The sequence below is a fragment of the Coregonus lavaretus genome (assembly GCF_964263955.1).
Source record: "Coregonus lavaretus genome assembly, contig: HAP1_SCAFFOLD_505, whole genome shotgun sequence".
Taxonomy (NCBI): domain Eukaryota; kingdom Metazoa; phylum Chordata; class Actinopteri; order Salmoniformes; family Salmonidae; genus Coregonus; species Coregonus lavaretus.
The window spans coordinates 57161-69401 of record NW_028159576.1 but is presented as its reverse complement, the minus strand read 5'-3'; the positions used below and the strand labels follow the sequence as shown (position 1 = coordinate 69401).

Here is a 12241-nt window from a genome sequence, read left to right as displayed (position 1 = left end):
AAAAAACATTGTTTTCTTTTTTTTTTTGTACTTTAATGTATTTATACTTGGAAATATTGTTTTTCAAAGGGAAAAGTTCCCAAATAGCTGGAGTGGGACTTTAACACTCAAACAAGCTCACTGGGTTGCCAGATGTCACTGGGTTGCCAGATGTAAAGGTATCTATCCCCACCAACACGCCACCCCTTCAGCCACCAGGGACAGAGCTGACCAACAACAACAGCAGCCAGTAAGATGCTACTCCAGTGGTAGTAATCGGTAGGGGTGGTTAGGGTAACGTCAGTTCGCTGTGAAAGGGATGATCACTTCCATTTTACTTCAGGATACTGTTCCATAATCTTTTGAACGGGCTTCAATATTATATCATAACATTCGTGATATGTATAATTATATTCGTGTTTTGTAGATGAATTTACTTCGACCAGATGCCTTTTTATGAAGATTTTTTAATGAAGAACATTTTCATATGTTTTTTTTGCGCTTGAAGACCATTAGGAGAAAAAAATAATCTAAAAGTTGAAAAACTACAAGGCTGAAAGGGTAGTCACTTCCTGGTTAGTTTCACAGCGTGTTGTTAGCTTCAGGTACAGTGAAGACAGAAGAGGAGATGCCAGGTGTTATTCCACGCCTGAACCAGGGCCCGGCCTAAGGCTGGTCTGCCCCCTACTGGGCATCAGAGGATGGTGCAGAATAACTTCTTCTCCCGGAAGGGGTTCTCCGAGGCGGGCACAGGCACGATGAGGGGGTCCTCGCGTATGTGGGCGTCGCAGTATGCCATCAGGTCTGCTGCCGCTTTCGACACCTGGGATGGGGTGAGAAGGATTAGGGTTAGGGATCTCCCATGGTAAAAGAGCTAAAGATACAGCAATGATCAGGTATGATAACCTTAACCACACTGCTAACCCTAATGCCTAACCTTAACCACACTGCTAACCCTAATGCCTAACCTTAACCACACTGCTAACCCTAATGCCTAACCTTAACCACACTGCTAACCCTAATGCCTAACCTTAACCACACTGCTAACCCTAATGCCTAACCTTAACCACACTGCTAACCCTAATGCCTAACCTTAACCACACTGCTAACCCTAATGCCTAACCTTAACCACACTGCTAACCCTAATGCCTAACCTTAAATTAAGACCAAAAAGCGTATTTTTGTTTTCATACAATAAAGCCAATTTTGACTTTGCAGCTGGCCCATCTAGCGGAAATCACTCAGTTCTGCCTCCAGGGCAAGACTCATGACAATAAACGTCAACCTGCTTTGAATCACGGCTTGGAACCTCACACTGCCACTGACAGAGATTGTTTGGCTCTGGGTTTCCCCACTGGACAGGAAGGGAGGTTAGAGGAGGGTTGTAGCCCAGCGAGGGAGAGAGGAGGAGCAGCTGTGTTTCAGGAAAGACTGGGGCTCTGGGGTAATGTGGAGGCCTCAGCCATCAAGCTGATACACACAGCTACAGGACACCACCAACAGCATCTGACTTCGGTTGTTACTTCTTGTTCTACTAAACCTTCATTATCATTTCCCCATAAAAATGATCCTGGTGCGTCATCAAGAGGAGAGCAGTCAGGATGGTTCTGTCTGTGTCATCAAGGCCAGACTGTCTGTCTGTAATTACAGTAGAGCCTAATGATGCTGCTAGTCGAACGCCAAACTCTTAATTGAGACATGAAGCCATTGGAGAGTCAGTGCTGCTAGTCGAACGCCAAACTCTTAATTGAGACATGAAGCCATTGGAGAGTCAGTGCTGCTAGTCGAACGCCAAACTCTTAATTGAGACATGAAGCCATTGGAGAGTCAGTGCTGCTAGTCGAACGCCAAACTCTTAATTGAGACATGAAGCCATTGGAGAGTCAGTGCTGCTAGTCGAACGCCAAACTCTTAATTGAGACATGAAGCCATTGGAGAGTCAGTGCTGCTAGTCGAACGCCAAACTCTTAATTGAGACATGAAGCCATTGGAGAGTCAGTGCTGCTAGTCAAACGCCAAACTCTTAATTGAGACATGAAGCCATTGGAGAGTCAGTGCTGCTAGTCAAACGCCAAACTCTTAATTGAGACATGAAGCCAATTGGAGAGTCAGTGCTGCTAGTCGAACGCCAAACTCTTAATTGAGACATGAAGCCATTGGAGAGTCAGTGCTGCTAGTCGAACGCCAAACTCTTAATTGAGACATGAAGCCATTGGAGAGTCAGTGCTGCTAGTCAAACGCCAAACTCTTAATTGAGACATGAAGCCATTGGAGAGTCAGTGCTGCTAGTCAAACGCCAAACTCTTAATTGAGACATGAAGCCATTGGAGAGTCAGTGCTGCTAGTCGAACGCCAAACTCTTAATTGAGACATGAAGCCATTGGAGAGTCAGTGCTGCTAGTCGAACGCCAAACTCTTAATTGAGACATGAAGCCATTGGAGAGTCAGTGCTGCTAGTCGAACGCCAAACTCTTAATTGAGACATGAAGCCATTGGAGAGTCAGTGCTGCTAGTCGAACGCCAAACTCTTAATTGAGACATGAAGCCATTGGAGAGTCAGTGCTGCTAGTCGAACGCCAAACTCTTAATTGAGACATGAAGCCATTGGAGAGTCAGTGCTGCTAGTCGAACGCCAAACTCTTAATTGAGACATGAAGCCATTGGAGAGTCAGTGCTGCTAGTCAAACGCCAAACTCTTAATTGAGACATGAAGCCATTGGAGAGTCAGTGCTGCTAGTCGAACGCCAAACTCTTAATTGAGACATGAAGCCATTGGAGAGTCAGTGCTGCTAGTCGAACACCGAACTCTTAATTGAGACATGAAGCCATTGGAGAGTCAGTGCTGCTAGTCGAACGCCAAACTCTTAATTGATACATGAAGCCATTGGAGAGTCAGTGCTGCTAGTCGAACGCCAAACTCTTAATTGAGACATGAAGCCATTGGAGAGTCAGTGCTGCTAGTCGAACGCCAAACTCTTAATTGAGACATGAAGCCATTGGAGAGTCAGTGCTGCTAGTCGAACGCCAAACTCTTAATTGAGACAATGTTGAAACATCAATCCATGGGAGAGTCAGTGCTGCTAGTCAAACGCCAAACTCTTAATTGAGACATGAAGCCATTGGAGAGTCAGTGCTGCTAGTCGAACGCCAAACTCTTAATTGAGACATGAAGCCATTGGAGAGTCAGTGCTGCTAGTCGAACACCAAACTCTTAATTGAGACATGAAGCCATTGGAGAGTCAGTGCTGCTAGTCGAACGCCAAACTCTTAATTGAGACATGAAGCCATTGGAGAGTCAGTGCTGCTAGTCGAAAGCCAAACTCTTAATTGAGACATGAAAACATTGGAGAGTCAGTGCTGCTAGTCGAACACCAAACTCTTAATTGAGACATGAAGCCATTGGAGAGTCAGTGCTGCTAGTCGAACGCCAAACTCTTAATTGAGACATGAAGCCATTGGAGAGTCAGTGCTGCTAGTCGAACGCCAAACTCTTAATTGAGACATGAAGCCATTGGAGAGTCAGTGCTGCTAGTCGAACGCCAAACTCTTAATTGAGACATGAAGCCATTGGAGAGTCAGTGCTGCTAGTCGAACGCCAAACTCTTAATTGAGACATGAAGCCATTGGAGAGTCAGTGCTGCTAGTCGAACGCCAAACTCTTAATTGAGACATGAAGCCATTGGAGAGTCAGTGCTGCTAGTCGAACGCCAAACTCTTAATTGAGACATGAAGCCATTGGAGAGACAGTGCTGCTAGTCGAACGCCAAACTCTTAATTGAGACATGAAGCCATTGGAGAGTCAGTGCTGCTAGTCGAACGCCAAACTCTTAATTGAGACAATGTTGAAACATCAATCCATGGGAGAGTCAGTGCTGCTAGTCGAATGCCAAACTCTTAATTGAGACATGAAGCCATTGGAGAGTCAGTGCTGCTAGTCGAACGCCAAACTCTTAATTGAGACATGAAGCCATTGGAGAGTCAGTGCTGCTAGTCGAACGCCAAACTCTTAATTGAGACATGAAGCCATTGGAGAGTCAGTGCTGCTAGTCGAACGCCAAACTCTTAATTGAGACATGAAGCCATTGGAGAGTCAGTGCTGCTAGTCGAACGCCAAACTCTTAATTGAGACAATGTTGAAACATCAATCCATGGGAGAGTCAGTGCTGCTAGTCAAACGCCAAACTCTTAATTGAGACATGAAGCCATTGGAGAGTCAGTGCTGCTAGTCGAACGCCAAACTCTTAATTGAGACATGAAGCCATTGGAGAGTCAGTGCTGCTAGTCGAACACCGAACTCTTAATTGAGACATGAAGCCATTGGAGAGTCAGTGCTGCTAGTCGAACGCCAAACTCTTAATTGAGACATGAAGCCATTGGAGAGTCAGTGCTGCTAGTCGAACGCCAAACTCTTAATTGAGACATGAAGCCATTGGAGAGTCAGTGCTGCTAGTCGAACGCCAAACTCTTAATTGAGACAATGTTGAAACATCAATCCATGGGAGAGTCAGTGACACATTTTCACTTGTGCTGAAATCAAACTGAAAGAAAAGTGATCTTGTAAATTAATCAGGCTATGGTGTGAAATAGACTTTTAGAAGTGCTGTCTTTATTTTAATTACTTATCATAAATTCTGTCTTTGGTGTTTTGCATATCAATGCACCAGCACCTTTTCCCACTCCTATCTATATGTTTTAATTAGGTCATACAAAAGTGTTACATTGCGTGAAGTTTGAAATGCATTCTGTCATTACTAAATGTGTAATGTGATATATTTTAACATTACTATTTTTTAACACAAAAATTCATTTGATTAATAAAATATTTAATCAGTTGTCTTCCTCAAATGAAGGGGACGATGTCACAATCTTTGTGAGAGGGAGGGAATCTGATCTCATTGGTCCTCAACTCACGGCTCAGTCATTTCATTGGTCCTCAACTCACGGCTCAGTCATTTCATTGGTCCTCAACTCACGGCTCAGTCATTTCATTGGTCCTCAACTCACGGCTCAGTCATTTCATTGGTCCTCAACTCACGGCTCAGTCATTTCATTGGTCCTCAACTCACGGCTCAGTCATTTCATTGGTCCTCAACTCACGGCTCAGTCATTTCATTGGTCCTCAACTCACGGCTCAGTCATTTCATTGGTCCTCAACTCACGGCTCAGTCATTTCATTGGTCCTCAACTCACGGCTCAGTCATTTCATTGGTCCTCAACTCACGGCTCAGTCATTTCATTGGTCCTCAACTCACGGCTCAGTCATTTCATTGGTCCTCAACTCACGGCTCAGTCATTTCATTGGTCCTCAACTCACGGCTCAGTCATTTCATTGGTCCTCAACTCACGGCTCAGTCATTTCATTGGTCCTCAACTCACGGCTCAGTCATTTCATTGGTCCTCAACTCACGGCTCAGTCATTTCATTGGTCCTCAACTCACGGCTCAGTCATTTCATTGGTCCTCAACTCACGGCTCAGTCATTTCATTGGTCCTCAACTCACGGCTCAGTCATTTCATTGGTCCTCAACTCACGGCTCAGTCATTTCATTGGTCCTCAACTCACGGCTCAGTCATTTCATTGGTCCTCAACTCACGGCTCAGTCATTTCATTGGTCCTCAACTCACGGCTCAGTCATTTCATTGGTCCTCAACTCACGGCTCAGTCATTTCATTGGTCCTCAACTCACGGCTCAGTCATTTCATTGGTCCTCAACTCACGGCTCAGTCATTTCATTGGTCCTCAACTCACGGCTCAGTCATTTCATTGGTCCTCAACTCACGGCTCAGTCATTTCATTGGTCCTCAACTCACGGCTCAGTCATTTCATTGGTCCTCAACTCACGGCTCAGTCATTTCATTCAGGGTATGTGGAGTTATCCCTGAGTTAGCGTTAGCCTGCCCCGGAGCAGGTTAGTTCTGAAGGATTCGTTGCCATAGAAATGTACCTGGCTAAAAGGTGAGCCACTTTTGTATGACCGGTTATCCCAAGTTACCTCGCTAACTCCTCAAACCCCCACTTCAACCCCCACTCTGTGGCTGACTGGCTCTTCAGTGATCTGGGACTGTCAACGTCTCTCGTGATCAAAATGAATGGGCACATTCTACTGGTCAATTTGCCACTCTGCCTCTAGGGTAGCCCGAGCACACCTTGTCTGCGTCGCAAATGGCACACTATTCACTACACAGTGCACTACATTTGACCAGAGCCCTCTTGGCCCTGGTCAAAAGTAGTGCACTATAAAAGTGCGGCATATTTCAGAGATAAGATAACCAATATTAGGCTGGGTATCAGTCCAGCAAGACCCGATGAGAAGTTTGATATGTGCCCCTAGCCTACCACTCAAAGGCCCTATGGATTACTGTCCCTGGTTGACACAGACATGCTCAGGAAAGGGATATCACAACTTAAGCCTTCTACCTGCCTTCTCGATCCTTCTTCTACCACCTTCTTCAAAGCAGTTTTTAATTGCATATCTGAAGAAGTGCAAGCTATTGTTAATCCCTCCCTGTTTACGGGCACTTTCCCCACTGCTATGGTGAAATCCCTTCTGGAGAAAAGTCATCTACAGTGCTATGAAAAAGTATTTGCCCCCTTTCTAATTTTCTCTACTTTTGCATATTTGTGATACTGAATGTTATCAGATCTTCAACCAAAACCTAATTTTAGATAAAGGGAACATAAGTGAACAAATAACACAACAATTACATATTTATTTCATAAACAAAGTTATGCAACACCCAATTCCCCCTGTGTGAAAAAGTAATTGCCCCCTTACACTCAATAACTGGTTGTGCCACCTTTAGCTGCAATGACTCCAACCAAATGCTTCCTGTAGTTGTTGATCAGTCTCTCACGTCGCTGTGGAGGAATTTTGGCCCACTCTTCCATGCAGAACTGCTTTAACTCAGTGACGTGTGGGTTTTCAAGCATGAACTGCTCGTTTCAAGTCCTGCCACAACATCTCAATTGGGATTAGGTCTGGACTTTGACTAGGCCATTCCAAAACTTCCAATTTGTTGATTTTTATTAGCAAGTTATTGTCTAGTAAATATTTCAGCTTTTTTTTCATTGTTTTTTTTTTATTATTTATTTGCTGTAAATACATTGCATTCCATTCTGAAATGTGCTGTATAAATAAAGCTTGATTTGATATTTGGGAAGAAGCCTGCTGATTGGAGGGTCACTCTCAGTTCCAACCCAAATGTGCACACGCACGCACGCACGCACGCACGCACACACCATTACCTTTATCCTGTCCATACAAGCCTCCATCTTGAGTTGTTCCACAGCTTTCCTGGCGTGGGAGATGCTGGCTGTGCTGTTGTTGACAACACCGTCCTTCATGATGATGACCTGGGATAGGAACACAAAGAGATGGAGTCAAGAGGCTGGGGGGGGAAGGGGGGGTGTTGCGTGTGCATGTACGTGCATGCGCACATGTGTGTCCCTGTGTGTGTGTGTGTGTGTGTGTGTGTGTGTGTGTGTGTGTGTGTGTGTGTGTGTGTGTGTGCTGTTGTTGGCGATGTCATCCTTCATGATGATGATCTGGGGGTTGAGTAGAAGAAATATGACTGATGAAGCCAGAACCATATAACTTTCTAAGAGTCGGTTGAATATCTGTTCATCTTCAGTTGCGTAGAAGAAGCACAAAGACATGGAGCCAAGAGGTCTGACATTCATAGCCTGTTTCTAGACCTAAATAACTGTTATGGCTGTACACATTGGAAATGTATTGAGTGAGAGACCGGTATTCCCCTACTGTTGTTCAAGCCATGTTACTATGTGATTCACTTCTATCGTTAACTGAGCTCTAGGAGATAAACAGGGGTGTCTGCAGGTCTGCATCCCACATTGAATTATTCCTAAATGCATAGTAAATGTTGTTAGTCAGAGATGGTATATCTAATAAATAATCAAACCACTCCCACAGTCGCTGTTAACACAGAATACCCCACAGTCCCACACCCCAGTGATTGATGCTGAGATTTATCTACTGTTGGGTGTTTAGTGAGGAAGAAACTGGAAAATAATGTCCTATTGGTGAATCCTGCATCCTCCTATTGGTGAATCCTGCATCCCCATCAGTAGGATAGGCCTATTTCACCCCCCAGGTAGTTAGATATTCTGTACAGTGGACATTCTGACTAGAGTGGGCTTGGTTCTCCCACCTGGTGTTGCTGCCTACAGGGCTGGCCATCCTACATCACAGGCCCGTTCATCACCATCAGGACTGGGAAAACAAATGTTCTAGTTGCACACAGTACATTCGGCTCACGGAGCCGCTCCATATGCTGTCTTATTGGACTCCCTTTTCTCTATTCATATTTGGAAATAAAGGCCAGATATTTTGAGGTGGAGCCGTCTGTCTATTCAGTATAATGTATAGGTAATTAGAAGGCCTTCTTGGCACAGCATTACCACAGCCTGAGAGACCAGGCTGCTAGCTTATTCAATGTAATCATTTTCCAGGGTGGGTGCGCCCAATACAGCCCGTTATAACCCGATGCTAATGGGTAACGTTGTTACAGACCCGGTCATCATCTACGGTTTGATAACCTAACCCCAACCACCCCCCACACCTTTATAACCGGACACTATAAACACAGGTTTAATTATAGGGCTTATTATGGGTCTTATTCGACTATCTAAGGGTGCATCTGGTTATCACCACGGCAATATGGGCTGTGTTCTCCTGCTAGAAATAAACAGCCACGCACCCTTCCTTAACCTACAAAGATTCTAGAATACTTTAAGGCCAATAAGCGATAACACACTAATTTCTCATCATTAACATTTCAAAATTCACATGCAATATTTGAATATGTCATAACGCATGTATGAGTATAGCCATGAAAACATCCGCGTAAAGAACGCGGTTTGTTTCACCCACCTGAAATGATGCCAGTGATGATTCCAATATCTAGAATTCCGGATTTGACTCCACCCAACAAAGGGACCTGTCAAATATCACACCGAGGGGGATGAACAATCTCGAAAAGGAAACCCCGGAACGTTGCAGACCGGATGGAATGATGACGGACCACGAAGCACAATATGTATTATTGTTGATGGTGAGATATAGGCTATTGTCTCATCAGCCGCTTGCTGTGGCTGTGCCGCATCTCTCCCAAAAAATGTGCCGTGCGTTTACGCATATTCCGTTTGAGGAGGGATGGCTGTGTCGCGCTCGCGTCGGGTCCGTGTGTACTGTCAGTCAGAGCTCCAGGGTAGCAGCTGGATCTGGAGGAGAGAGAATTAAGCAGCTGGGGGAGACCTCGCTATGACAAGGAAATACGCTGCAAGAACCTCTGTCTCCAGGTGCTGAAGCAGCAAGGACCGATTGCTTGGCGCGGGGGGTATGGAACACTGAACCGTTACAGTATCACGATTTCAGTGCGCGGTAGAAAAAAATCGCCACATAAATCGCCTTTGCTTGTACTGTATTCTGGATGAAATACCTTAATGAACCCCGTCCATCTTGCGCTCTCCCTCCCCTCCAATATTAGTACTTCCCTTCTACACCCATGCGTGTGAAAATGGCACCCGCCGCATTTTCAATTTGCCCCAGTATTGCAGTAGAGCAACAGAGCAGAGCGCACCGGGGACGGGAGAGGAATCCCGGTTTGAACCGCTTTGACATCATCGTGGGTTTCCCAAATTGGTCCAGCTTGGAAAGGGAACAGCAGTTAGGATACTCGCTGAATCAGAGGCCACGAATCTTACACAACAATTTAGATAAAACCACCCCTTTCTCCCATTCATCATAATAATATGTGAGCTTTTGCGTACCAAATGGCACCCTATATACTATATTATAGTGCACTATATAGGGAACAGGTTGCCATTTGTGGTCAGAAAATGAGGGAAAGGTTTTCATTATTTAATAGGCCTATGCTGAGATGCTGCTGTCTTTGTGGTGGTGGAGGTAGATGGTCCACTGGAGGATTCTCAACTGGTGGGTCGGGAGGTTTTGAATGGTGTCTGAATAAAATAATAATACTCGAATCTTAACTTAAACGACTTAAACCATGTAGAAAGTGTGTAGAAATTATGAATTAACATAAAAAATTAAAATAAAAATAATCTCTGAACAAGCTTTCTTCAAGAACAGTATTTTTTATATAGAGCTATAAGCAGCGCCATTTTGGTTTATTTTGTGGTCTCAAACAAGTGAGTTTATTAACATTCTTTATCAAGAATATGGGCAAAATGTAATTATTGACAATGAAAGTGGTGGGAATGTTGTTCCCTTGTCATGTAATTGCTACATTTAATATTAATATTAGCATTTAAAATATACTAAAAAAAATTATAAACGCAGAAATGTTGTCACGGTTCAGACAGACGACCAGAGGACCACAATTGCGTCACACCAGAAAGTTTATTAAAACTTAAGGGAAAAGGGAAGTAGGGAGTGAATGAAGGCTCCAGGGGTAACAGGGATCCCGTCCAATGTGCTGGGTCTGTGCCCCCCCCAGTGGCAGCGATGCGTCCTATGAAGCCGGTGGTGGGTGGTCCAGAAGTCCTGGGGGGGGGAGACACAGACACAACAGGGCGGAATGAAACAAGGCAGCAGTACAGTTCAAGGGAAATCCAAAATACGTAGTAGCAAGGCAGAAGGCTGGTCAGAGTTACCGGGATTGAAGAGTAGTCAGGAGTCGTTATGGCAGAAGCAGGTCTGGATCTCCTGGGGCAGAAGAGTATCCAAAAATCAGGCAGGTCCGGGGTCACAAAACCAGGGTGAGCCAGAAGCGCGAGCAAACAGGTTCCGGGTGTGAGCTTTGCAGACGATCTGACACCGGAGAGCTGAAAGACAGGGCCTTAAATACTGGGAGAGGTAGTGGGTAATGCAGCGCAGCTGGCAGAGTAATTAGAGCAGAGCAGAGCAGGGACAGGTGGAGCTAGTTAGGCTGAGTAGAGAGAGTGGTGAGCAGAGTGGAAGAAAATTAAGGTGGTAACCCGGTGGAGTGAGAGGCTCATGACAGAACCCCCCCCCCAAGGGACGGCCCCAGAAGTCCCAAGAGCAACACCACGCCGGGCGGGAGGAGGGGAGCCGGAGGAGGGCTAGAACTCCTCCGAACGGTCCGAGTGAACGTCCTCATCCTCAGAGGAAGCCGGAGGGCCGTGGTCGGGAGATGGGACAGGTCCCGAGACAGGATCAGGCACAGGACAGGAAGCCGAGCGGGCAGGACGGTTAGGGACCCCTCTGGGGCGGCCCCTACGGATTGCAGGTTGATCAGGATGCCGTTGGTGGAAAGCGGTGATGAGAGTCCTATCCACAATCCGACTAGCTGGCACCCAGGTCCTTTCCTCAGGTCCATAGCCCTCCCAGTCAATGAGGTACTGGAGACCCCTACCCCTCCGTCTGGACCGAAGCAGGCGGCGGACGGTGTAAACCAGACCACCATCGACGAGCCGTGGAGGAGGAGGACAAGGCGCAGCAGGGACCAGCGGACTCTCATGGATGGGCTTAATCTTAGACACATGGAAAGTGGGGTGCACCCTCAGGGAATTAGGCAGTTGGAGCCGGACAGCAGTTGGGCTAATCACTCTTATGATAGGGAATGGGCCAATGAACCGAGGTGCCAGCTTCTGCGACTCCACCCTGAGTGGCAGGTTCTTCGATGACAACCACACCCTTTGACCAACATGGTAGGTGGGAGCAGGAATTCTCCGACGGTTGGCCCCGGTAGTGTAGCTGGCAACGGATCTGAGGAGTGTGGCTCGGGCTTGTGACCAGGTGCGGCGACATCGACGGGCAAAAGCAAGTGCAGATGGGCAAGTAACCTCCTCTTCCTGGCTGGCAAATAGAGGAGGCTGGTATCCATAAACACATTGGAAAGGGGACATACCGATGGCAGAGCAGGTCAGAGAATTGTGTGCGTACTCCACCCATGTCAATTGCTGCGACCAGGAGTGGGGGTTGCGTGAAGTCATGCATCGCAGTGCCTTCTCGAGCTCCTGATTAGCCCGCTCTGACTGCCCATTGGATTGGGGATGGAATCCGGAAGTCAGACTGACTGTGGCTCCCAGCAGGTGACAGAACTCCTTCCAAAAAGCGGAGGAGAATTGTGGACCACGGTCAGAAACTACATCCTTAGGCAGTCCGTGGATCCGGAAGACGTGTTCCAGGACCACCTGGGCGGTCTCCTTGGCGGTTGGGAGCTTGGGGAGGGGAATGAAGTGTGCCATCTTGCTGAAACGGTCAACAATGGTGAGAATGACGGTCATGCCACTTGAAGGGGGCAGCCCCGTGACAAAG

At 46.4% G+C, this 12241-nt stretch overlaps 1 protein-coding gene across 1 annotated transcript; it reads right to left on the bottom strand.

Moving 5' to 3' along the window:
* Positions 1-673: 673 nt before the first annotated feature.
* LOC311122695 (guanine nucleotide-binding protein G(I)/G(S)/G(O) subunit gamma-4) lies at positions 674-7323 on the bottom strand (the record flags this gene model as incomplete). Its single annotated transcript, XM_084197029.1, has 2 exons — positions 674-802; positions 7225-7323. 2 exons carry the CDS (start codon positions 7321-7323, stop codon positions 674-676), a joined length of 228 nt encoding a protein of 75 aa, XP_084053155.1.
* Positions 7324-12241: the final 4918 nt, after the last annotated feature.